We start from the raw sequence: 23,442 nt of genomic DNA, 5'->3' as shown, positions 1-23,442 counted from the left end.
ATCGTCACCCTGCCTATACATCTGGGATCATCTCCAACATTGCTTGCTGTTTGGACACACCATCTTTCTTGTTTTGAACAGAGGTTGATACATGCATTGAGGAGTGTCTGTTTATCCTCTGTACCTTCTCATTTCCTGGCATTTGGAGTCCTTTCATTGTGGTTGTCAGTTCCACAATCGCCAGTGCCTCCACCTCGCATTGGCCTACCCTCCTACCTATAATCCCATGCACCCATACCACACGGTAAGAAGTTATCTATGATCAGTAGAAGCGCCATTCGCTAATAGAATAGTCACACACAACATCAACCATGGATGCTCCGCTGGACGGATTGACCTCCATGCACTTCGCCCTGATCTACATGGACGAAGATGGGAAATTGCGGTTCGAGGCCTCGCCGTCCATCGTAAACAACTGCCAGACCATTCTCTCCCCGAATGTTACGGACAACTTTCTCCGCGCGGTCGCCATGTCCGGGCAAGGCGTTCCTTCAAAAAGTACGGGTAAGTTTTGTTGATCTGGTATTGAGGTGGATGCGCAGAAGACTGACATGTACAGACGAAACAGGCTCCAAGAGCCCTCTATCACCACAGACCCCCACAGATGGAAGTGACTGGAGTGGGCGATCCTCGATGTATGACGCCTGTCCCTCCTGCGATTTTTGCCAAACAACGGACTGACCGTGGATAACAGGCTCGACGTTCAACAGCCCAAGAGAAAGCGCGTGTCTCACGAATGCGTCGTCCCCATGAACATCAACTGCCACCAGAAGACCATGCTACCGGTGCGCAACCAGACGATGTTGCGCCGATACTACGAAAAGGCCTTCGAGAGCCTGCAACAGATCAACTGCCGCATCCTAGCCAAGGCCTACGTCAAGCTGGTCGAACCACGCAAGCAGGTCAACTTTCCCTACAACGGACGCAAGATCATTGCCGGCTCGTCGCAGCAGTTCGATCCGGAGCTGACCAAGCCGGCTTGGTGGCCCTCGGGGGTAACGCACCGCGAGCCCGACCATCTTCTCAAAGCGGGTGGGTGTCACCTTAGTCGGGGAGGGACTCAAAAGATCTGATTTAGCTGACGCGATAGCCTAGAACGAATTCGTCTCTTGGTTCACATCCTTTGCGAACTCCGCGGGAGCCACAACATTACTGTCGAGAAGCTGCGCGAGGCAGACCAGTCGATCCGGCGGCAGATCCTGCCCGCGGAGCGGTTACAAGTCCTCGACGAGATCTATCATGTCCGCGAGGAGGAGGAGCGATATCTCGATGGACGGGCCGGTATGTCATTTCCCCAGATCCGGCAGAACACTACTAACGCAGACACAGACGCTCAATCAGCAGTCTGCGTCTACCGAGTCCATCTCCCCGACCTAGACTCCCACACGCGCTCCCCCAGTTCGTCATTGACAAGAGACCTCAACCCCGTCTACCGCAAAGAAGTCCCCGACATGGAATCCCACACCTCCGTCTTCCCCTCCACAGGCGGCTCCCCAGGAAGCGACACCACCACCACCCCCGGAACAGCGCCAAAGACAGCAGCGCCAGCAGCAGCGTCCACGCCGGCTGGGAGCCCTGCGCCCCGTCCCTGCCCTCCCTGAGCACCCCAACCAGCGCGATGTTCCCCTCGGAGGACGCCCACGGTTACCCCATCAAATACTACGACGCCCACCATGGGCCCCACCATGGGCCCCACCACCAGCACCACCCTCTGCCGGTTATTGGTCTCCCGGCTTCTGACATGGGTGCATGCACCAACCCGTACTACTTCAACTATTGAGTTTCTTTCTCTCTTTCATTTTCTATACAATTTCTTGTGTTTCTGTTTCTGTTTCTGTTTCTGTCCACCCTTGGATTTGGATTTTCTTCAGCGGGCGTGTCTGGAAGCGAGCGTGGTTATAATTACCCATCTCATTCTATCTATTTCTTTCTCTAAATGGCCAGACTACCTACGCATACAGCGCTTGGGTATCTGATTGGGGGGGTTTCTTTTCTTTTCTTTTCTTATTTCCGTCTTCCCCTTCCTCTTGGTTCTCTTTTCCTTTTTTCTCCTTTCTTTTTTTTTTCGGTTCCGCAGCAATTGGACGGACAGGGTAATACATGGGATGGAGAAAAAAAATGCGCGGAGTCTGGGAGTATAGCCTTCATACATAATACCTCGTTGCGAGCGGAGCTCTCGAGGCAATAGGGGACCATACATCTTATAGAGATCATAATGTGCGGTGGATGAGGATTTTGGATGCCCCGCAGGTATATACATAGATCGATTAATTAGAATATAAATATCATATAGACATACACAAAGAGGGAAATAGAGAGAGATAGAGGTTGTAATGAGGATGATACAATGGAATACTACTTCCTAGTAACTCACCGACCTAGACCTCATCGAACCTGGCATCGGGTCCGAGACAAGAGATAACCCCGACCACCACAGAGGTGTATAAGTTTATTTTAGTTCAGTTACATCAGATTCATGCCTCGCCACTGACAGGTTCCTCTTCAGGGTTGTCATGAGTCAGGCCAGTCGTGCCATACGACCGCTTCCGGAAACAGCACCCGGTTAGGTTCTTGACGGCTGGTTGGATCCCCCATATGACGAACCTCCTCTGTCTCTTTATATTTATAGTGTACGCACCGTCGCACTACCCATTTCTCTCAACCCCCGGGTGGCGTTTCAACCCATGTTCGTCCTTCAGGGCTTGTCCAATCCCTGAGTTCTCCCCCCGCTCCTTCGCACATAGCCAAGCCAAGCCGGGCTGTCGATCGCCAGGGACAGTGGCCGTTCCCGAGAGGGGATGGTTTGTTTCGTAGTTGGCCTGATCTGGTAGTAGGCATTACTCTTGGTATGGATAGTATCGATTGTAGATATCGAGAAGATAAATCGACTCGGTACTAACCGAACCGATCGATAACCTCGTGCACCTAAAATCCAGCCCCCTCGGGACCTGATCTTACAGGAACTTCCAGACCATGTCTAGAATCATCCCAGAGAAACGACGTGTGGGTCTGCGACGCTGCAGGGGCCGAACGGACCGGAAACGGCAACGCCGTGATAGCTGAATACCTCGTTCAAGGGGTCAGACTGCGGGGGGTGGGAGATAGATACTGTAAAAGGCCAAATACCACGTTTGATCAAGGTGTGCCTTCCTACTGTACCCCTCCTCTCTTATCTTGCTTGGATTGTATTCCTGCAGTTGAACCAGATTGTCAGAATAGTTTAGTGTCGTGCCAATCTCCCAGTCCCAGGGGTCTAGTACCCAGACGATGTGGACTCTCCAACGTCCCAGCGTTGCAGGTTCCAGCGCCTAGGGTTACAGGTTTCCTTTCCGCCCGACGGAGGAAATTGGATCGACACCATGGACCGGAATTCTTATTGGTGATGTTGGTTATAAAGGGTCATTGGGATCCTGGGACCTGGGAAGAGGTGCGAGTCACTGTTAAGATCACAGGATTGTTTGATGATCCAGTGATTAGACCTTTTCTTTTCTTTGCTCTTTTCTTTCTTACTTCATAATATATAATTCGACTGTCTGAAGTGGTGTAGAAGAAACAAGTGATTAAGATCTGACCGAGGATTATACTCGTGGGTTGAAACCTCAGGCCGTGGATAAAAAAACTCCGATCGGCTTTAATTAATTCTCTTGTTGTTCTCCGGCCACCTCATCGCTTCATCGCTTCTCCCTTCTCGACTCGCTTCTTCCTTTCCTTTTCTTACATTATCTTACTTTTCATTCTCCGTGTTGGGTTGAAGACTCTCGCCTTCTCATTAGGTTAGACCCATTGGTTGATTACTTGAGCTGTCCAACCTTATCGTCATCCCTCAATCCGCCGATCAACCTCAACAGGAACCCTCGAGAAAAACAACGACAAGAAAGAGAAGCAACAGATATGTGTGGTCGCCGTCTCCTCGTCAGGTGGATCGGAATTTGAAATAGTCGTTCTGTGTGTGTTCTGATTGTCGGCGCATTCTGCGGAGAAGCCCCTCTGTTACCACCTCCCGCGGGCGTCCCTCGCAAGTGTCGATCGATTCATCCTCCTCGCTTTCCCCTTCTTGTCGCATTCCTTCTCCGACAATGCTCACCCCTCGAAAAGCCCTCTTTGCGGCGCTTGTGCTCATCGCCTTCGTCGTCTATCTACGGTCGTCGCACTCCACCTCCTCCGTCCCGTCATCGGCCCAGGTCCAGGTACCCGATGACGCCGCCTCCGATCACAGCCGAGATACACCGGGGGACCAGACTCAGGGACAGAAGAAGGATACCCTCCAGCAACCCCTCGCTCCGCTGCCAAGCGCCCCTCTGCGCGACCGCCTCCGCTACCATTTTCCATACGACCTAGACGGTAAATTCCCCGCGTATATATGGCAAACGTGGAAATACACGCCCGCGTCGCTGTGGTTCGGGGAGGAACTGCGGGATCCCGAGGCCAGCTGGACCGAAATGAACCCGGATTTCGTCCACCAGGTGGTCCCCGACGACACCCAGTACTACCTCATCAAGTACCTGTACGGCTCGGTGCCCGAGGTCTTCGAGGCCTTTGAGTCGCTGCCCCTGCCCGTCCTCAAGGCCGACTTCTTCCGGTACCTGATCCTCCTCGCGCGCGGAGGCATCTACAGCGATATCGACACGACGGCGTTGCGGCCCGCGGCCGACTGGCTGCCCGAAGAGCTCGACCTGCGGTCCATCAGCATGGTCATTGGCATCGAGGCCGACCCGGACCGTCCGGACTGGCAGGAGTGGTACTCGCGCCGGATCCAGTTCTGCCAGTGGACTATCCAGGCTAAGCCGGGCCATCCCATCCTCCGCGACATCGTGGCCTACATCACGGAGGAGGCGCTGCGCATGAAGAAGCAGGGCGTGCTCAAGAAGGGCAAGATGGATAAGACCATCGTCGAGTTCACGGGGCCCGCTGCCTGGACGGACGCCGTCTTCCGGTTCTTCAACGACCCCGAGTACTTTGAAATCGAGTCGGGGTCCGATAACATCACCTACGAGGATTTCACTTACCTCGAGGACTATCGCAAGGTGGGCGATGTGGTGGTGTTGCCTATTACCAGCTTCAGTCCGGGGGTGGGACAGATGGGAGCGGGGGATATTGAGGATCCGATGGCGTTTGTGCAGCATTCTTTTGATGGTAATACTCCTCCTCCTTTCTTCCAATGTCATGAGGGATGCATGGACTGACTAACTCATTATAGGAACATGGAAAACCGACCCGTCGCTATAATGCCCGAGTGCATCTTCACACTGTCTTCTCATTGACCGAGCCCGATTGATTCGGCGAGTAGCGGACTCGGGCGCAGCCCTACTAGATCTGTCGGCCTTTGACGGACTGTAAGAGGCTTCGGGACTCAACAGAGCAAGAGGGATAATATCCCAAACTCAGGTCTACCTAAACATAACAATTACCTCCCGTTCCATCCGCCTCCGCCAAACCGGAACCAACACGACCTCTACACAACTACAATACAGCTACAACCCTCACCTACACCTCCACCCACCCACTTCTACACCGAACATCCCATTCTCATCATCTAAAGCAAAACAATAACAGCGCCGCCAGAAACAAAGACAGACAAAAAAGCTTAAAACATCAGCTTGAGAAACAAGCATACGCTCTGCTTTTTTGCCACATGGACACGAGAATGAATGTACGACCAGATCAGACTTCTTCTTCTTTGTTTTAAACTTGACATGTGCTTAGCCCACCAGGAGTGGGTGCACAGCACAGCACAGCACAGCAGCAGTAGCAGCAACAGGGAGCTAACTAGCTAGCTGGATGCTATTACCTACCTACCTAATGATCCACCAATCATTCGTTCATTCATCAATCAATCAATCTATTTAATGTCTTGGATTTTGGAATTATGGAATAGGAGGAGTAGCACTGAACTTGGTGTATTATACGTGTACGCAATGATCAATTATTATTATTATTATTATCATTTTTACTATTGTTCCATTTATCAACTAATCTTACTTCATCTACACGTGAGGAAGGGTAATACCTCACCTATCAATGACACCGACTCTACTGATTCGCCCATAAACCAGGTATAGTATAGTATGTATTGTGCCTGGTAAATAGGTAGGTAGGTAGGTAGGTAGGTACGGAGTACTTCAAGTATACTAAGTGAGTGAGTGGGTGACTGAGCTGAGCTATATTTTGCTTTCTTCAGGTTGTTCATTGTTCTTTAATTAACTACTTACTTACTATGGCTTACTCTTATAGTATACTGCTTACTTACTACATGAGATAGGGAGAAAAATCACTAACCCGCAAAGAAACATCAGAGGAGTATAGAGAAGATACACTAGAAGGAAAAGTTTGGAAGTGTAACGGAGAGTTGAAGTCAAGTAAGGTCATACTTAACTAGTGTCTGGCATTGTAGTTGACTAGATAGATATGATATAGATCGATAAATATACAAGATGATAGATAGACAGTTGAGCAGATGAACAGGAAGAAGATAGATAAACCCCAGGTCATCGGTTTGAGTATAGCCTTGTTTTTGCGAATCCAGGAGTGAATAATTATAATGATGATAATGATGATAATGACGATAATGATGATAATGACGATAATGATGATAATGATATTATGAACAGGTGGGATTATACCGCATAACTAGCTTGTAGATGTGTCTTCGTCCTTGGGTGGCATATCTGTCTGTTGGCTTTCGTTCTTTCTTTCTTTCTTTCTTTCTTCCTTTCTTCCCTGGAGAACCCTGTGTTGCCACTCAGGGTGAATCCATTTTGGATAGACAGTGAAACGTAAAGTAGTTGGTTCAGATCAACCCTAGAAGCAACAGACGGTAGACAGACAACAAGTACCGGTTATGGTACCGATTATGCGAATTAGATAGATAATTCCGTAAGACATGATCATATATAGTAAGACTCGTACTCGTGATACATAATGTCCAAGCTGTACATTCACGCAGACAATTCAATACAGGAAGAGTATAAAAAGTATAAGAAGATGGGTAAGTGAAGCATATTAACAGAACGGGACATAGCCGGGTTCGTGATCGTTGATCAGTAACACCCTGAGGGTGGGAGTATTTCCAATGTTGAAAGGTTAAAGATTGAAAGACGAGAAATGGTGGAAGGAATAAGGTGGGGTAGATCGGAATAGTATCAATATCGGTATCGGTATCCAAAGTACTGGCGAGCACGAAACGCGGGTCATGGAGTTTGCAAGAATGGAGGTAAGGCACGATTGGGACGAGGACATGGACAAGGAGGAGGGCCCGTATGCCGAACGGTTTGGTCGATGGGCGGGTTGATGGTTCGTGGAGAATGTATAGAACACCAGCTGCATCGTCCCTTATACTACGTCAAGTGCCCCGGGTTAAAACCCCCATCGGCGACGGGAGTGTCCAGGCGATGGATCGATTACCTTGGCGGCCTGCGCCGAGACGGGTTCATCCTGTAGAATTGTTCCGAAGGTATACACCGGCTCAATGGAGTATCAGAAATCGCTGAACAGGGCCTCGTATTTCCTCTTCAGGTCCTCGGAGTAGATGGCCTGGTTCCGCACGTCGGGGTCGGGATATTCTTCGAAGTTCCCCGTGTCGGCGGGGTGGTCGACCCGCGGGAGGATGGGTCCCTTGGTGCGGCGGTGGAAGAGATCGTCCCAGTTGATGCCTTCGAAGAACGGGTGCGCTTTGACTCGACTTGACCCGCCCGATATGTAACCCAGCCGCTCAGTGGGGTTCGTCTTGCACAGGAGGGAGATGATGTTCTGGGCGGCTCCGGACATGCCCTGTGGGTACCGGACGTGGCCTTCGACGATCTGTTCGTAGATCCGCATCGGGTTCTGGTCCCAGAAGGGCGGCTGGCCGACGAGGAATTCGTAGATGAGGATGCCCAGCGCCCACCAGTCCACCGCCAGGCCGTGGCCGCTGTTGTGAATGACTTCCGGGGCAAGATACTCGGGGGTTCCGCATAAGGTGTACGTTTCGCGGTCGCCGATCTGCTTCGCGAATCCGAAATCCACGAGCTTGATGTGGCCTTCGGCGTCGAGGAGGATGTTCTCTGGTTTCAGGTCGCGATATACCACTCCTTCGATGTCGTGGAGGAACTCGATGGTGAGACAGATCTCCGCCGCGTAGAACCGGGAGGTGTTCTCGTTAAATCGACGTGCACGCCGTAAATAGCTGAAAATCTCGCCACCAGGGCAGTATTCCAGCTGCAGCTAGTTAGCTCTAGAACGGGGTCGCACACAAGGAGTATCTCCATACCAGCATATGTAAGCTTTGGTCATCGGCAAAGGTCGCGATCAACGACGTGATGAACGGGTGGCCGGACACCGCCGCGAGCGTCTTGCGTTCGTTGCGCACATGTTCGACCTGCTTCAGTCTGATCACTGTCGGCAATCAGCGGTTAGTACAAGACAACGCACGAATAAACCACTTGGGGGCAGGTTACCATCGGCCTTGCGTAATGTCTTCAGCGCATACACCTGGTTCCGACGCTCCTGTGCATTCTTCAGATTGACCAGCCAGACGCGAGCAAACGTGCCTGGCGCCAACCATGCGTCAGTATCGGGACCCGCAGGCGCAGCGGGGCGCAAGGAAACTAACCCGTTCCGAGTGTCTTCAGGAGTCGAAAGTCTTGCAGGCTCAGACTGCGGCTGGACAGGCCCAGCTGCTTCTCCTCCGGTCGATCGGTGATGACAAACGGGCTCAAGTGTCGCTGGTGCATCGGTGTCGGTCGGGGGGAGGGTACCGCGGGCACCTCATGCTCGGGGATGGGGCCCGATCGGACTTCGACGGGGCTCTTGGGCGCGGTGGATGATGGATCCTGCACCTCAGTGGGTGGCGAGCGGTCGACGGTTCCAGTAGCCATTGAGACAACAAGGGAGCATGTCTCGGACGACCGAGCCACTGTATAGGGAGACGAGGAACACGGCAATTGAGGCAGCGCACCACCGGCGGCCCCCTATACAGAATGCGAGGTGGAGGTGAGAGGGATCAGACGAGGACTGACATTTACGACAGCGATGGGAGGAGAGTGGCCATCCGTATGGGAAGGAGTCGCGACTAGTGAAGTGGAACAAATAAGCTGGGTGAGAAGAAGAAGAGAAGTCGTCCGAAACGACCAGACAAAGGCGCGGAACTCGCGGGATGGGGATGGATGGGATGAGGAGAAAGACGTGTGGGAGAGAGAGAGTTGAAAGAAAGGTTGAGCGGGAGAGACTCTGACGTTACCGGGCTCTGGCGGGGCAAAATGACACGCGCAGCGCAATCGGTTGGCGCTCCCGGCCCTCTCCATTATCGCATCTAGCCTTCTTCCCCACAATCATTACTCGTTTATTTAAGAGAAGGCCGGCCAAAGTTTTGAGATGTATCGATGCTATTCGTATGCAAGTAACAGAGAGACGTGCAGGTAATTTGGCAGGTTATATGTATAGTATACAGGCCGGGTCCCGCGGAATGAATGACAGTCTTGATCACCCCCACAATCCCACATGCCTTTCTCCAATCTGGTCCGGTCGGAAGAAGCCCGATCGACGGACTGATCGACTCGAGGCAACCGTCTCAGGATGCATCGTGACCGGAATGCTGGTGATTCCTCGCTGCGGGAGCCACGGACCCAACCACGGGACAGAAGCAAATCGCGTACAATTCCACCGATCCTCCCCGCAATCCACATGACCAGTCTTAGCCGGAGCTCTTCGAGTTGAGAATCAAGCCCACGATCAATCTACCTGGGTTAGAGGGGAGAGAGTATTGTATCGGAATGTATGTAGACATACCCGTAGAGCCCGAGGACTTCTCCGAAAATCAAGATGAGAATCATTCCGACGTATACTCGGGATTGCTGCATGTATGCACGGACGCCCTAGATGATGGTCAGCACCTTGAGGTTGTATGTAGACTGGTATGCCGTGCTTACCGCATCTCCGACAATTCCAATGGTGTATCCAGCAGCCACGCCCGCGAGGCCTACCGAGAGTCCGGATGCCAAATGCATGAAGCCTCTGCCAGATGTCAGTCCCATCATTGCCATCCTATGTATTTCTCCTTTCATTTTTTTTTTCAAGTCTGTTGGGTGGTGGCGTACGTATAAAGGCTCATGTTTTGGGTCGGGGGAGGTGCCAGATCACCCGCGATGAGTACGGCGATGACGAGACCGTAGACGGCGATGATACCGGACATGACGACAGGAATCAGCGACTGTCAACATTAGCCGATACACTCTGGCGTGACTGCGCTTTTGTCCTTCCATACCTTCATGATCAAGTCGGGTCTGAAGGTGCCGACACCGGAGATACCGATGCCCGACTTGGCCGTTCCATATGCCGCCCCCATAGCTAGATATCGTCAGTCTTCCATCCTCCAAGCGTCCATGGAATCAAGACGGCGAACGTACATCCGAAGATCATCTTCGCGCGAGATCATGGTTAGCGGGTGGACGTAGGACGTAGGACGAATCAGGTGGGCGAAACACTCACGGCGGCTGCAATCCCTGCCTACAATTCAGGGGTTAGTCTCCAAGCCACGACACGACCGGGGGAGAACCGTCTAGAGGGGGTAGACTGACAAAGGAGAAGAACGGAGCGAACTTGGGGGTGTATTCGCTGTCCGCCATGTTGACTGGATGGTACTCAGTGGGATACAGAAAGGAGGAGGGTGTAAACAAGAAAAATTAAAGAAATTCCACCACAGAAGTTCAATAGTCAGAAACCCCAGTGGAAAGGAGACACAAACGAGTAAGTTAGAGGGGGTGTTCGAAGAGAGAGAGAGGAAGGAAAGTTGAAGCTGAACAGACATGCGTGGATACGGGTTAGTCAGCAGCTCTTCACTCCCCCAAGTCAATCCAGTACTTTACTATGGCTGATTGCGTTCACTCTGTCTGTCTCTCTCTCTCTCTTCTCTTCTCCCCCCGTGCCTGGACTGGCTTTTCCCTTTCCATCACGACTTCACTTCTTCTTCTTCTCTCTCTCTCTTCACCCTCTTCTCTTCCTCTTCCTCTCCCTCCTCCTTTCTCTTCCTCTTTTTCTCTATCATCCCTCTCTCTCTCTCTCTCCCTCTATCATCCCTCTCATCTCTCCCTCCTCATTCCTTACTCTTCCTATACTCCACTCCCATCTCATCCTTTCCTCCGCACTTCCACCTCTCCCTCCCTCTCTACTACTACCACTTCTACCACTTCTAACACCAGTTGAAGTTTGGTACTGGCAGATCTCCCTCTCTCCCTGATTCAATACCTTAATATCACTCACTAGAGTCTCGACTACCGACCTATTGACCCCTCCCCAGACCACTCCCCCCTCTTCCTACTCTGTCCCCCTCTACCCCCTCCACACACAATCTCCCCTCCCCCATTCAACCCCATTAAAGAACTATTCTGGATCTTCGCTGTCCTTATCTGGTCGGTCTCTCTCTCTCTCTATACTCTCTCCTTTCCTATCGTGTTCTTCGTGGGTGGATCCCTCCGACCGCCACCCGATCGTTGTTACCCACCCCCATTCAATTCCATGATTGTCGTCCGACGGAGGATGCTGAGGTTATGAAAGTACAGGGGCCCTGGTTTGCTGTTGCGCTCAAGGCTCCTAGCGCACTTCGTTCCTTACCACACACCACTACCACTCCGACTCTCGCCTCTTCCTCCCACCGAGGGATGATCCGTTAAAAAAAATAAAGAAAAGATAAAAAAAAGATTAAGAAAAAGAAAAGACCTTCTTTCGTCTGAGAATTTTTACCTCGTCCGTCGAAACCGAATTAGTGACGTCGTGGTCGCCGCTTATACGGTACTCGGGGAAGAACTCCTTTTTTTCCCTTGCCTCTTTTTTCTCCTTCACTCTTCCTCATCTGTTTCCGTCCCTCAACCCCCTCCCATCCACGAAATCTTCCAAACGATAATTCGCGAACATTCTCGACCTTCTCGACGCACCAATTCCGATTCTCCGACTCCCCAGTCCAAGCCCTCGGTTGCTTGACGCGCCTGGGCCCTTCCGCCCGGTCAACAAGACTGCTGGGAATCAATCCGGTGCGAGATCGACGACGAAGTAGAAGCAAGGATAATCCACCATGGCCGATTTGGGTGGCCAGCAAGGCCGGAACTACCGGCCTTACGGACACTCCTCCTCCTTTCAACGTGATGCCGCCTTTAACGAGATCTTTGGTGGGGCGCCGCCACCCGGACGCTCGCAGACCATGACCTCGCAAACCCCTCAGTTCTCTCAGGATCGTGCCTACACCATGTCATCCCACATGCCACAACCTCAGATGCAACGAGCCCCCCGCAGCCCTCCCGCCTCCCCTCCAATGGATACACCCCACCCGCCGCCAACGGCTACTATCAGGCCTACCCAGGCGCCGCCACCATGGCCGCCCAGCCGGCGCCCCAGAATGCACCCCCCCGACCCTACCCGGGACGATACGCCTATCCGCAACCCCAGCGACTGGATTCTCGGCCCAGCCCCGGCCCCCAGTATCCGGATGCCAAGGGCTATGGTCGCCCCATGCCCCCGCCGGCCTTGAATACCGACGCCTATCGGTCGAGGTCCATGGCGCGCATGGGCGGCCCTCCGGTCTACCAGCCCTCGCCGAACAGTTTCAATCACACCTCGGCCAGCGCCTTTCGCCAGCAGCCCTACAATGCCGCCGCCCCCATGACGGCTCAGGGTCGGGTCGTGCCCGAGCGACACGGCAACGAGCGGGCCATGTCCTTGACCTCGTACTCGGCCGAACGCGAGCAACCCCATACTACCAGCACGGGGCGGGTGATCCCCGCCCGTCGACAGCCGTCGGGCCCCAGTCAGCCGCCCGTCAACCCCAGGATCGAGCAGGAGATGGCGGCGGCAGCGGCAGCGGCGGTGGCCCCCACTGCCAACGGGAAACACCGTCCGCCCAGCGACGGCTCGACCAATGGGCGCTCCATGTCGATCGCCTCGACCGTGGTCCCCGACCGGACCATGAGCATGCAGAGCCAAATGGCCCACAAAACCAACACCCAGACCACGACCACGACCCTGGTCTCGAGTAACTCGCGCCGCAGCAAGGTGCCCCTGGTCTATCCGGCGCTGCTGTCCCGCGTGGCGGACGGCTTCCGGGAGCGCATCGTGCTGAAGGAACGGCAGAAGAACGAGCTGACCTACCAGAACGCCTTCTCGGGCGCCGAGGCCGTCGATCTGATCGGCTACATCATCAAGACGAATGACCGCAACCTGGCTCTGCTCCTCGGTCGCGCTCTAGACGCGCAGAAATTCTTCCACGATGTGACGTACGACCATCGCCTCCGCGACGCTCCCGGCGAGATCTACCAGTTCCGCGAGACCATGGGCGAGGAGAGCCCCAGCTCCGACGTGAACGGGGTCTTTACGCTGCTGACCGAGTGCTACTCCCCGACGTGCACCCGCGACAGCCTCTGTTACTCGATCGCCTGCCCGCGGCGGCTGGAGCAGCAGGCCCGCCTCAACCTGCACCCGCAACCGGGGCTGCGGACGTCGGCCTCCAAGGGTAGTCTGCACGGCGACGACGACGACAACGACAACCAGAAGTTGTGGATCAACATGGTCCCCAAGGAGGTCTCGGACAGCATCCCCGACAAGGAGAAGAAACGCCAAGAGATTATCTTTGAGATCATGTACACGGAGCGCGATTTCGTCAAGGACCTGGAGTATCTGCGGGACTTCTGGATGCGACCCCTCCGCGCCGCGGGCCCCACCGCCAGCTCGCCCGTCCCGGAGCATCGCCGGGAGAAGTTCATTCGGACTGTGTTCGGCAACTGCCTGGAGGTGCTCAAGGTGAACGGGGGCCTGTGCGAGGCGCTCAACATTCGCCAGAAGGAGAGCCAGGTGGTCCAGACCGTCGGTGACATCTTCCTCCAGCACGTGCCCCGATTCGATCCCTTCATCAAGTACGGTGCCAACCAGCTCTACGGCAAGTACGAGTTCGAGAAGGAGAAGGCGTCGAACCCCGGGTTCGCTAAGTTCGTCGAGGAGACGGAACGGCTCAAGGAGTCCCGCAAGCTGGAACTCAACGGCTACCTGACCAAACCCACGACCCGTCTGGCCCGGTACCCGCTGCTCCTGGAGCAGGTCCTGAAGAACACAGCCGACGACAACCCGGACAAGGAGGACATCCCGAAAGCCGTCAAGATCATCAAGGACTTCTTGTCCCGCGTCAACACGGAAAGCGGCCGCGCGGAGAACCATTTCAACCTGGTCCAGCTGAACTCGGCCCTGAAATTCGGCCCCGGCGACTATGTCGACCTCAAGCTGACCGAGGAGAACCGCCAGATGCTGACGAAGATGGGGTTCAAGAAGACCCCCACGGACAGCTCGGAGGTGACCGCGTACCTGTTCGACCACGCGGTGCTGCTGGTGCGGATCAAGATCATCAACAAGCGGGACGAGTACCGGGTCTACCGGAAGCCGATCCCGCTGGAGCTTTTGGTCATCGCCCAGATGGACGAAGTCATCCCGCGGGTCGGCATCACCAAACGACCGTCCTCCAGTCTTCTGTCCAACAAGGCGGTGGTTAACCCTCCGACCACCAAGGACGGGTTGCCCATCACCTTCCGCCACTTGGGCAAAGGCGGGTATGAGCAGACCCTCTACGCCACGTCCCCGACGCAGCGACGGAAGTTCATCGAGATGGTCGAGGAGCAACAGCGCAAGCTCCGGGAGCGGAACAGCAATTTCTACCACAAGACCGTCCTCTGCGAGCGCTTCTTCACGGCCGTCAATCGCGTCAACTGCCTGGTTCCGGTGGATGGAGGCCGAAAATTGGTCTACGGGACCGACAGCGGCATCTACCTGTCGGACCGCTGGCCCAAGGATAAGTCCGCCAAACCCCGGCGCGTCCTCGACGCCAGTCAGGTGACGCAGATCGATACGTTGGAGGAGTATCAGCTGCTCCTGGTGTTGGCAAACAAGACCCTGACATCCTATCCGATGGAGGCGCTGGAGATCAACGAGAGTCAGAACGCGCTGGCCAAGCGACCCAAGAAGATTCAGGGCCATGCCAACTTCTTCAAGGCTGGGATCGGTCTCGGTCGTCACCTGGTCTGCTCCGTCAAGACCTCCGCCCTGTCGTCCACGATCAAGGTCTACGAGCCGATGGACAATTTGGCCAAGGGCAAGAAGAAGTCCGCGGTCAGTAAGATGTTCCAGAGCGGCCAGGATACATTGAAGCCTTTCAAGGTTCGTTTTTTTTTTTCCGTTTGTATACTCACTGTTGGCGTTGACGTGACTGACTTTCTTAATAGGAATACTACATCCCTGCGGAGTCGTCCTCGATCCACTTCCTTCGCTCCACCCTCTGTGTGGGCTGCGCCCGTGGGTTTGAAGTCGTCAGTCTGGAGACCACTGAGACGCAGTCGCTCCTGGATCAGGCCGATACTTCGCTGGATTTCGTCGCCCGCAAGGAAAACGTCAAGCCGATTCACATCGAGCGGATGAACGGCGAGTTCTTGCTGAACTACAGCGACTTTTCCTTCTTTGTCAATCGCAATGGCTGGCGCGCGCGTCCCGACTGGAAGATCTCCTGGGAGGGCAATCCCAACTCGTTCGCCCTCTCCTACCCGTACATCCTTGCCTTTGAGCCCAATTTTATTGAAATCCGGCACATCGAGACGAGCGAACTGATTCACATCATGACGGGCAAGAACATTCGCATGTTGCATTCATCGACCCGCGAGGTATGACTTGCCAAGTCTTTCCCCCATTTGCTACGTACCAATACTCACATGTCAACAGATTCTCTATGCCTACGAAGATGAAGGAGGCGAGGACGTCGTCGCCAGTTTGGATTTCTGGAGCAAACCGCAGATTTAGAAGACCGCTGTCGTTTTTGATCTGTCTTCCTCACTAGAGGGCGAAAGGAAGCAGAATGGAAAAGCATCTTGTGTGATTTGCCTGTTCTAGACGAAGCCGTTGAATGTCTCCCAAGGCGACGACCACTATCATCCCATCCACCCACCGATCCTACCGAATCTTGATTTTCATCTCTCAATACCCTTGTTTCCACCATCTATCCCCACCGGACATCACCTATGGCATGGAAGTGCCCCCTTCTCTAATACCTTTTTTCTTTCCGATGTCACCTCAATCTGCTTATTGTATCCGGTTATCCATTGACGATGATCATTTGGCCGATTTCATTTTCCTCTCTTACTACTTCCTTACTTACCGCTGTGTACAATGAAGCGCAAATACCACATGTTCTGCCGTTCTTGTTGTTCTTTCTATCCTTCATATTTTATCTTCACCTTTTCACTTTTTGATATTACGTGTTCTGTTGTCTATTTTTTTCATTACTATTTTCTTCCTATAATTATTATCATCTTCCCATTTATTGTCTTTTCCTTTCTCAGTCGATAGTCGTAGCGACCTCCCATCTTATGTGTATGTCCTCTTCAAGAAAGTGTCCTTATTTCACCCCATAGCATCATTGATTGAAACTCCACTACTGTTTATTACATACCACTTTCTACTCTTATACTACTACCAACACCCACACACTTTCCCTCTTTCCATTGACCCGTGTCTACCCCCAACTTAAAAGGGAGCAAATAGAAAAGAAGTCAATGCGCATGATTGAACGTCAATATAAAACAAATACGTGGGTAATGTAAATAGATGATCCGGATTGACTTTACTTTATCTGGACGTTTCACTATGCTTCGTTTGTTTCATAGTAGTAGTAGTAGTAGTAGTAGTAGTAGTAGTAGTAGTAGTAGTAATCATTGTTGTATGTTTGTTTATTGGTTTGTTTGTGTTTTTTTTCGTTTTGTCTATTTGTTTATTTGTTGATTGATTTGTTGATTTGTTGTTTCACACTAACTGATAAACAAACAACATTTCCCTTGACCCCTGCGTAGGTTCATTGATATATAGACAGATAAGTAGAGGGTAGGTGGTAGGTAGGTAGTATATACACACTCCATGCTACTCTCTACCAAGCGCAACGGATAAGACAAATGTATGGATAAACTCCTACAGCAAAGTAAAATACTTTTCATCCGATATACTACTATTCAACTAGAACATAACATATAGAATGATTGAAGAAACAGTGCAGAGGGGACGGACGCAGTAACAAAGCCAAAGCCACGAGAGGGACAACAACAAACTGGAAAATGACAAAAGAGGGAATCTTGCGGGCGCTGCTGAGATTGGGAAAGGTGTCATCGATACAGAACAGGTGAATGGTCGAATAAAGCGAAAAAAAAAAGCGAAAAAAAAGTATAGAGCAAGAAGTTATGCAGAGATTCCGCAATGACAACTGTCCGGGATTAAAAAGACGCTATTCTCCGACCCCGGCCCCTGTAAACGGTCTTCCGGGATGAGGGAGGAAAATCTGCAGCCGAATCGAATCGAAGGAAGATATGCGAACGAATATGGAGGCACAGAAAGAGAAAAAAGGTGGAAAGCGGGCAGCCCGGTTGATTCCACGATCTCGGTGGGTCGAATTGCGACCCCGTACGCAACTCGAGACGCAGGTGCCAGTCATCGAAATAAACGGAATGTTGCATTTTGCCATCCTTCCCTTTCACGCGAAAAAAAAAAGACAAACAGAAGGTAAAAAAGCTATTAACGTGAATAAACAGTCAATATTATCCCCACAGACCGCTGTGACCGTGCCACCAATCCCATTCCGCGAATGGTGTCAACACGCTCACGCCAACGACCCCGGTGCGACCGGGAGGGGGGTGGTTCGACCAGGTATAATTATTTTAAGCATCTCCATTCGCGCCATCGACTTGACCGCTCGCTTCGCGTGTCATACGAGCCTCGATCTCCCTCAGTTGGCTCTCACGAGCCAGCAGTTCCTGGCGCTTCTCGGCAATCTCACGCTGCACCTTGAGCTCGATCTCACGGAGCTTCTCCTCTTCACGACGGAGCTGCTCTTCCTTCAACCGGACGGACTGCGAGGCGAGGTCCTCGGGGTTCATCGACGAATCCTGGGTGCGACTACTACCGGGGTTAGTACGACCACACCATCGGGAGGGAAAACAAACGTACGAAGAGGTTCCGTCCACGCTCTTGCTGAGCTTCTCGGTACGGTAGTTTTCGTAGAGGAAATCGTGGGTGATCTCCTTCAGATCGGCCAGATGGCTGTGGAGCAGGGCGCTGCGAATGGCCAGGAAGTCGGAGTGCCGAGGGTTTTCCACCTCCACCACACCCCAGGGGTACTGTCTGGCTCGTACTTTGCGGCCATCGATCTCCACGAAGTCATCCGAGCCCACGATGGCGAAGGGCATCAGCCCACGCAGCTCCGCATTCTCCTCCACCGTATCCTCGTCGTCCTCCTCGATGTCGTAGGGGAAGTTGTAGACGGGGATGCGGTAGTGCTCAATGTCCTCCATGATCAGCTTCTTCGACTCGGCCAGTTCGGCGGGGGTGAGGGAGTCGGCCTTGCCGATGACGGGGATGACATTGACACGGGGCGAGAGGCGCTTCATCAGTTCGATATCGAGCTCCCGCAGGCCATGGCCGGTGGGTGTGATGAAGTAGAGGAGGACGTGGACACGGTTGTCCCGGAAGCGAGGGTTACGCTTGATTCGCGATTCTTCGGCCAAGATATCGTCATATTGGCGCTCGAGGTATCCCACAATCTCCCCAAAGCTAGGTAAAGAGTCAGCGTCGGGGTCGCATCGCGGCGCAGGGGTCCACCTGCCTTGCTTCGTTATCGATCTGGTCACCGAAACCGGGGGTATCAACGATGGTGAGGGAGATTCGGGTTCCTTCGTCGTCCAATTCGAGCTCTGTAACCGTCGGGAGTCGTTAGCGCGCCACGCCCCGGGTCATTCAGGGGCATCGTGGGCGGATCAACTTACCGACCGTCACGGGCTTGATGCGGACACCCTCCTCGATGTGAGCATTGGCCGCATCATCGGCATCCTTTCCTTCAAGGACCTGCTTTCCGCAGAGAGTGTTGACAAAGGTGGTACGTCCTGTTTGGGGGGAAGATCTCCGGTCAATGGCTGTTTCCCGCGATGGGAAGTGGATGGATACGTACCAGTTCCGCTGGCACCACAGACCATCAGACAGAATTGGATACCCTTCTTGACATTTTTCTTGCGACGGAGCTTGATCTGTAGTGTGAGATAGAATTATCGTGATGAGACACCGAGCCCAGAGTGGACGATATGGGGTTGTAGAAAGCAGTGATGTGTTTACATCAGGGGGATAGGATGGGAAGTGAGTGCTTAGGAAGGGAAAGACGAATGAACGATCTTCACCGTCTTCATTTCTTTCTTTCCATTCTCTTTTGGGGGAATTGGAGGGTTGACAAAAGAGAGATCTCAAGACATACCGCGTTGAGGGCCGACGACATGGTGGGCGAATTAGGGGAACGAACGAAAGGAAACGGAGAAATGAAGCGACAAAATCAACGGAATTGACGAAGTAAACAACAGGATGGAGAAGATAGCGAGCGGAGAAGGAAGAAAAGAAGCTCCAAGCGAAAGGGTGAAACTAGAAAGAGCGGGAGGGGAGGAGAGAAGTGTGTGGACAAGATGGAGATTACGGGATGCTCTCCTGAGGTTCAACCCAGTGTTTGGAGGGAGAAAGAGGGAGAGAGCGAGGGAGGTACCGTATTTTGGTAATGTGGTAAGTTGGTAATTTGGGGAATACCAGTGAAACATGGACCCCCAGTAGAATAAGGTAGTTAGTTACAATAGGGGTTACTGGGGTAGGCGGGAATCGGTACGATCGGTATTGCTATGATTGGTATGGGACCTGGAAGTACGGTTTCTGATACGTGACTAATACCAATAAGACGGCCCCCTTTCTCCGTGCAGGCCATCGACCACCAGAATTGAGTGGATCTCTCCAGAAGTCCAGATACGGTTCCAGATGGAAGGTTCTGTTTGTGTATCGACCTCGTACACCTCTGTATTTTATCTTACGTATGTTAATCCTATATGTTTGTTTGTATCTGTCTCTACTTATCTTTCAGAGAGGCATGACAGTTGAGAATATCAAGAATCAGGATGCTGCAGTGAGTCTAATCAGTACCTCAAGACTCAAGGAGGACAGGTATGGATCGGACTGCTCAGGGGTTCAGCAGGGAGCAGTTGTGGGTCCTGGCGGGCCTGGTGACACCTCAGGCAGGAGTCACGCTCCACTCGGCCTGAGGCAGTAGCAACCAAGTTGGAACTATCTTAGAACTCCACAGATCAGTATATATTGTTATATACTGGTCAGAAGCTGAGAAATGCTGAAAGGACATAGTAGGGCGTAGAAAGTATAGATGGATCTAGGGAGTAGTAGCTTCCAGATGTATGCCAATGTTGATCAGATTATATCATTATGACCTTCCTACCTACGGAGTATGGATAAACAGGAGAGACCAGTGTGGAATATCAACAAAGTAAATATGATTAAATGATATCAATTCACAACTATAGGGAAACATACCAATAGATATCAATAGAAATCTGTCCAGATCGGCCCACTCCAGAGTCCAGCCCAGACTGCTAAAGCGGCACCCGCTCCGTTCGCATACTTGCCGATCCTCCGCCTCCGATCTTGGGATACTTCAAGCTTCTTCCACCTCCCCACCCAAATGATCGATCACATACTGTCTGTCCCCATGGCGCCAGCATGAACACCAGACAGCCGATTGACGAGTCCACCGGACCGTACTCTCTTTCTGCCACCTTCAACAATGACAACACTTGCTTTACCGTGGGTCTGGACACGGGCTTTTGTGGTAAGCCTTGCTTCACAGGCATCCCCCGATGCGCGGGGATGTCTTCATCGAAATGACCCACATGCTGAAAGCCGAACGCCTTGATAGTCTTCAACGCCAATCCATGTGAACTCAAAGTGTCCAGAGGTATAGTACGACATGCCACGCTCCTCCCTTCTCCTGATAGGTCTACATGCTCACCGGGTATCGATAGACTTCAGCGCGGGCATCGGCGTAGCCGTTATGCTCGGCCAGTCCAACTACCTCGCCATCGTCGGCGGAGGGAAACAACCCAAATTCCCCCAGAACAAGGTGAGTAGACGCTCCATCCATCAAGATCTCTCTAGCTGACACTTCCAGCTCGTCATCTGGGATGATGCAAAGCACAAAGCAGTCATCACCCTCGAGTTCCGCACCTCCGTCCTGGGCGTCCGCCTGTCCAAATCCCGCATCGTCGTCGCCTTACTCAACAGTATCCAGATCTTTGCCTTTTCGAGCCCCCCGCAGAAACTATCCACCTTTGAGACCGCAGACAACCCCATGGGTCTGGCCTGTCTGGGACAGGAGGTCCTAGCATTCCCCGGTCGGTCCCCCGGACAGGTCCAGCTGGTGGAACTGAAGACCGGGAACGTCAGCATTATCCCCGCGCACAGTTCTCCGTTGCGCGCCATGACGTTGAGCCCGGACGGGGAGGTATTGGCTACGGCGAGTGAAGCGGTATGTCACCCTTCCACCGCAGTTGCATGCGTTGTACCGGTCGCTGACTGTAGTCAATAGGGTACCCTGATACGAGTCTTCGCTACGGCGAACTGTACGAAGATGGCAGAACTACGACGCGGCGTCGACCACGCCGTGATCTTCTCCCTGGGCATCTCGCCGTCCAGCAACCTACTAGCGGTGACATCCGACAAGTCGACGCTACACGTCTTCGACCTCCCCCACCCGCATAACTCTCCCCCGCGCAGCCAGCGATCCGCGTCGCCCCCCGAGGATGCATCCAACCAGAAGTGGGGCATCTTGGGCAAAATCCCGCTTCTCCCCCGCGTCTTCTCGGACGTCTACTCCTTTGCGAATGTGCACTTTGAGATCGGCGACGAGGCCCCGCCCGGTTCGCTGCATGTCCCACCGCTTGGCACGTCGTTTGGGCGACCCTTGAAGGGAATCATCGGCTGGCCCGACGATCGCACCATTCTTGTTCTCAGCTCGGGGAGGGAGGGCCGATGGGAGAGGTTTGTCATATGGGAGGGAGATGAAGGAAAGCGACATTGTGTCAGAGAGGGGTGGAAACGATATCTGAGCAGCTAAATTGTCCGGCTCTCGCGGTGATACCGTCATCAAATTGATTTTAGTGCTATCTATGGTCCTGTGTCTGTCCTTCTGTGGGGTCATGCATAGGGTATGGCCACAGGATGTGCACACCACCGCAACCTCTTGAAGTCCGCGCGAGAGTACCCACCGACAAGAACAGTCGCGACTCGTGTTGCTGGAAGTGTGTGAGATGCTCAGGCAGCCTTTCTTGGATACCCTCGCTGCGTTGGCTTTCCTAACCTGCCAGATATGTGAAACTGGAGACCCAACCCAGCCGGCCGACACTTGGTCGCGCCAGGAAACCAACCTATACCAATTATCTAATTAGCTTATTGAATAATGAATGAACCCCGTCAACTTTCTGCCCGTCGGCGCCTGTCATCCCTATCTCGATGTCGCCGCGGTTCCGGCGATCGAGACCGCACAGGCGTCCGATCTCTGTGCTTCCTCTCCCGTAGCTCCGGCGACCTATCCCTGTAAGACCGTTCCCGCGAAGGCGATCGACGCCTACGGTGTTCCCTCTCCCGCTCACGAGAGCCATCATCATCACCCCGCCGATGGCGATGATGGCGATGGCGATGATGATGATGATGGCGACTCGATCGCTCACGGCTCCCACCGCGCCTCCTCGACGACTTCTCCTCAGCTCTAACCCTCTCCAAAGCCAGCGCAACCTCCTCCTTCTTCTCGCCCACCAGAAACTCCTTCATCGGATCCTCCTCATCATGATTCCTTATCAACTCCTCCAACTCCCTCTCCTCCTTCAACAGCGCCCTCGGACGAGCCACCTCATTCCCACCATCCCCATGCCTCCTTCTCCTCCTCCCCCCTTCATCCTCCCCCTCTCTATCCCGCGGCAGCGCATCCTCATCCCCCATCAGCTTCGCAACATTATTATCACCCTCCTCCCCCTCATCATCCCTCCTCTTATACCTCGTATGATCAACGCGCAAAATCCTCCCCAGCACCGTGGCCCCACCCAAATTATCAACAGCGAGGTCCGTACTCCGCTGGTCCTCGTATTTCAGAAACGCGAACCCGCGACTCTTGCCGGTCTCTTTGTCCCGGATGAGGTTGATGTGGACTGGTTCGCCGTACTGCGAGAAGATGGTTACGATGTCGCCTTCGGAGAGGTCGAAGGGGAGCCCGCCGATGTAGATGTAGGCTGTGTCGCGGTAGTCGGCGTGCCAGGATGCTTCGGGGGGGCTGTATTAATGGGGTGGTCAGTAGGGTGATTATGTATGATATGATGGGGGGTGGGAATAAGGTATGGGGTGGGAGAAGAGATACGTACATGGCGTTTTCCAGTTCGCGCTTGTTGAGCGCCTGGACTTGACGGATGTTGTTCATTGTGGGAAGTCAAATAGGGAATTAGCTGGCGAAGCTGCCAATAATCCCTACTATCTAGACAAATGGTAGGTTCAAAGTAGAGAGTGGTCGTGGCGAGAACAATGGCTCGACGGGAATGATGCAAACCA

The 23,442-nt window shown here is 53.1% G+C and overlaps 10 protein-coding genes across 10 annotated transcripts; 4 read left to right on the top strand and 6 right to left on the bottom strand.

Annotated features, from left to right (window-relative positions):
* Positions 1-41: 41 nt before the first annotated feature.
* Positions 42-1,773, top strand: P168DRAFT_117143 (DUF2841 domain-containing protein). Its single transcript, XM_024832597.1, has 5 exons — positions 42-244; positions 294-504; positions 560-635; positions 695-1,032; positions 1,096-1,773. Exons 1-5 carry the CDS (start codon positions 227-229, stop codon positions 1,599-1,601), a joined length of 1,149 nt encoding a protein of 382 aa, XP_024695274.1. The 5' UTR covers positions 42-226; the 3' UTR covers positions 1,602-1,773.
* P168DRAFT_117133 (uncharacterized protein) lies at positions 1,774-2,367 on the bottom strand. Its single transcript, XM_024832596.1, has one exon. The coding sequence runs from the start codon at positions 2,258-2,260 to the stop codon at positions 1,946-1,948; it is 315 nt and encodes a 104-aa protein (XP_024695273.1). The 5' UTR covers positions 2,261-2,367; the 3' UTR covers positions 1,774-1,945.
* A 1,560-nt stretch (positions 2,368-3,927) lies between these two features.
* Positions 3,928-5,526, top strand: P168DRAFT_117119 (glycosyltransferase family 32 protein). Its single transcript, XM_024832595.1, has 2 exons — positions 3,928-5,133; positions 5,198-5,526. The coding sequence occupies exons 1-2, from the start codon at positions 4,077-4,079 to the stop codon at positions 5,224-5,226; spliced, it is 1,086 nt and encodes a 361-aa protein (XP_024695272.1). The 5' UTR covers positions 3,928-4,076; the 3' UTR covers positions 5,227-5,526.
* Positions 5,527-7,455: 1,929 nt separating this feature from the next.
* On the bottom strand, positions 7,456-9,146 carry P168DRAFT_117022 (cAMP-dependent protein kinase). Its single transcript, XM_024832594.1, has 4 exons — positions 8,588-9,146; positions 8,433-8,525; positions 8,246-8,370; positions 7,456-8,193 (listed from the first exon to the last, which is right to left on the bottom strand). Exons 1-4 carry the CDS (start codon positions 8,850-8,852, stop codon positions 7,474-7,476), a joined length of 1,203 nt encoding a protein of 400 aa, XP_024695271.1. The 5' UTR covers positions 8,853-9,146; the 3' UTR covers positions 7,456-7,473.
* Positions 9,147-9,337: 191 nt separating this feature from the next.
* Positions 9,338-10,745, bottom strand: P168DRAFT_288594 (V-type proton ATPase proteolipid subunit). Its single transcript, XM_024836824.1, has 8 exons — positions 10,551-10,745; positions 10,462-10,479; positions 10,380-10,392; positions 10,238-10,320; positions 10,071-10,183; positions 9,903-9,987; positions 9,763-9,848; positions 9,338-9,710 (listed from the first exon to the last, which is right to left on the bottom strand). The coding sequence occupies exons 1-8, from the start codon at positions 10,596-10,598 to the stop codon at positions 9,668-9,670; spliced, it is 489 nt and encodes a 162-aa protein (XP_024695270.1). The 5' UTR covers positions 10,599-10,745; the 3' UTR covers positions 9,338-9,667.
* A 1,295-nt stretch (positions 10,746-12,040) lies between these two features.
* On the top strand, positions 12,041-15,792 carry rom2 (putative Rho guanyl nucleotide exchange factor (Rom2); the record flags this gene model as incomplete). The annotated part of the gene is made up of 4 exons (XM_024838055.1): positions 12,041-12,213; positions 12,249-15,159; positions 15,225-15,656; positions 15,715-15,792. 4 exons carry the CDS (start codon positions 12,041-12,043, stop codon positions 15,790-15,792), a joined length of 3,594 nt encoding a protein of 1,197 aa, XP_024695269.1.
* A 1,901-nt stretch (positions 15,793-17,693) lies between these two features.
* aspA (putative septin AspA) lies at positions 17,694-19,297 on the bottom strand (the record flags this gene model as incomplete). Its single annotated transcript, XM_024838054.1, has 6 exons — positions 17,694-17,931; positions 17,983-18,585; positions 18,638-18,725; positions 18,798-18,914; positions 18,980-19,055; positions 19,277-19,297. 6 exons carry the CDS (start codon positions 19,295-19,297, stop codon positions 17,694-17,696), a joined length of 1,143 nt encoding a protein of 380 aa, XP_024695268.1.
* P168DRAFT_116906 (uncharacterized protein) lies at positions 19,157-19,713 on the bottom strand. Its single transcript, XM_024832593.1, has one exon. The coding sequence runs from the start codon at positions 19,605-19,607 to the stop codon at positions 19,308-19,310; it is 300 nt and encodes a 99-aa protein (XP_024695267.1). The 5' UTR covers positions 19,608-19,713; the 3' UTR covers positions 19,157-19,307.
* Positions 19,714-20,518: 805 nt separating this feature from the next.
* Positions 20,519-22,324, top strand: P168DRAFT_288591 (phosphatidylinositol-3,5-bisphosphate binding protein HSV2). The gene is made up of 5 exons (XM_024836823.1): positions 20,519-20,677; positions 20,765-20,803; positions 20,871-20,968; positions 21,017-21,373; positions 21,434-22,324. The coding sequence occupies exons 1-5, from the start codon at positions 20,569-20,571 to the stop codon at positions 21,959-21,961; spliced, it is 1,131 nt and encodes a 376-aa protein (XP_024695266.1). The 5' UTR covers positions 20,519-20,568; the 3' UTR covers positions 21,962-22,324.
* A 492-nt stretch (positions 22,325-22,816) lies between these two features.
* On the bottom strand, positions 22,817-23,430 carry P168DRAFT_249495 (IST3 family RNA-binding protein; the record flags this gene model as incomplete). Its single annotated transcript, XM_024834171.1, has 2 exons — positions 23,259-23,430; positions 22,817-23,170 (listed from the first exon to the last, which is right to left on the bottom strand). Coding segments are annotated over exons 1-2 (408 nt in total), but the record flags the coding sequence as incomplete, so codon positions are not given.
* Between the last annotated feature and the right edge of the window lie 12 nt (positions 23,431-23,442).

The sequence above is a fragment of the Aspergillus campestris genome (genome assembly GCF_002847485.1).
Source record: "Aspergillus campestris IBT 28561 chromosome Unknown P168scaffold_3, whole genome shotgun sequence".
Classification (NCBI taxonomy): Eukaryota; Fungi; Ascomycota; class Eurotiomycetes; order Eurotiales; family Aspergillaceae; genus Aspergillus; species Aspergillus campestris.
Note: the sequence above shows the minus strand (reverse complement) of the source record. Positions and strands in the feature narration are given on the sequence as shown.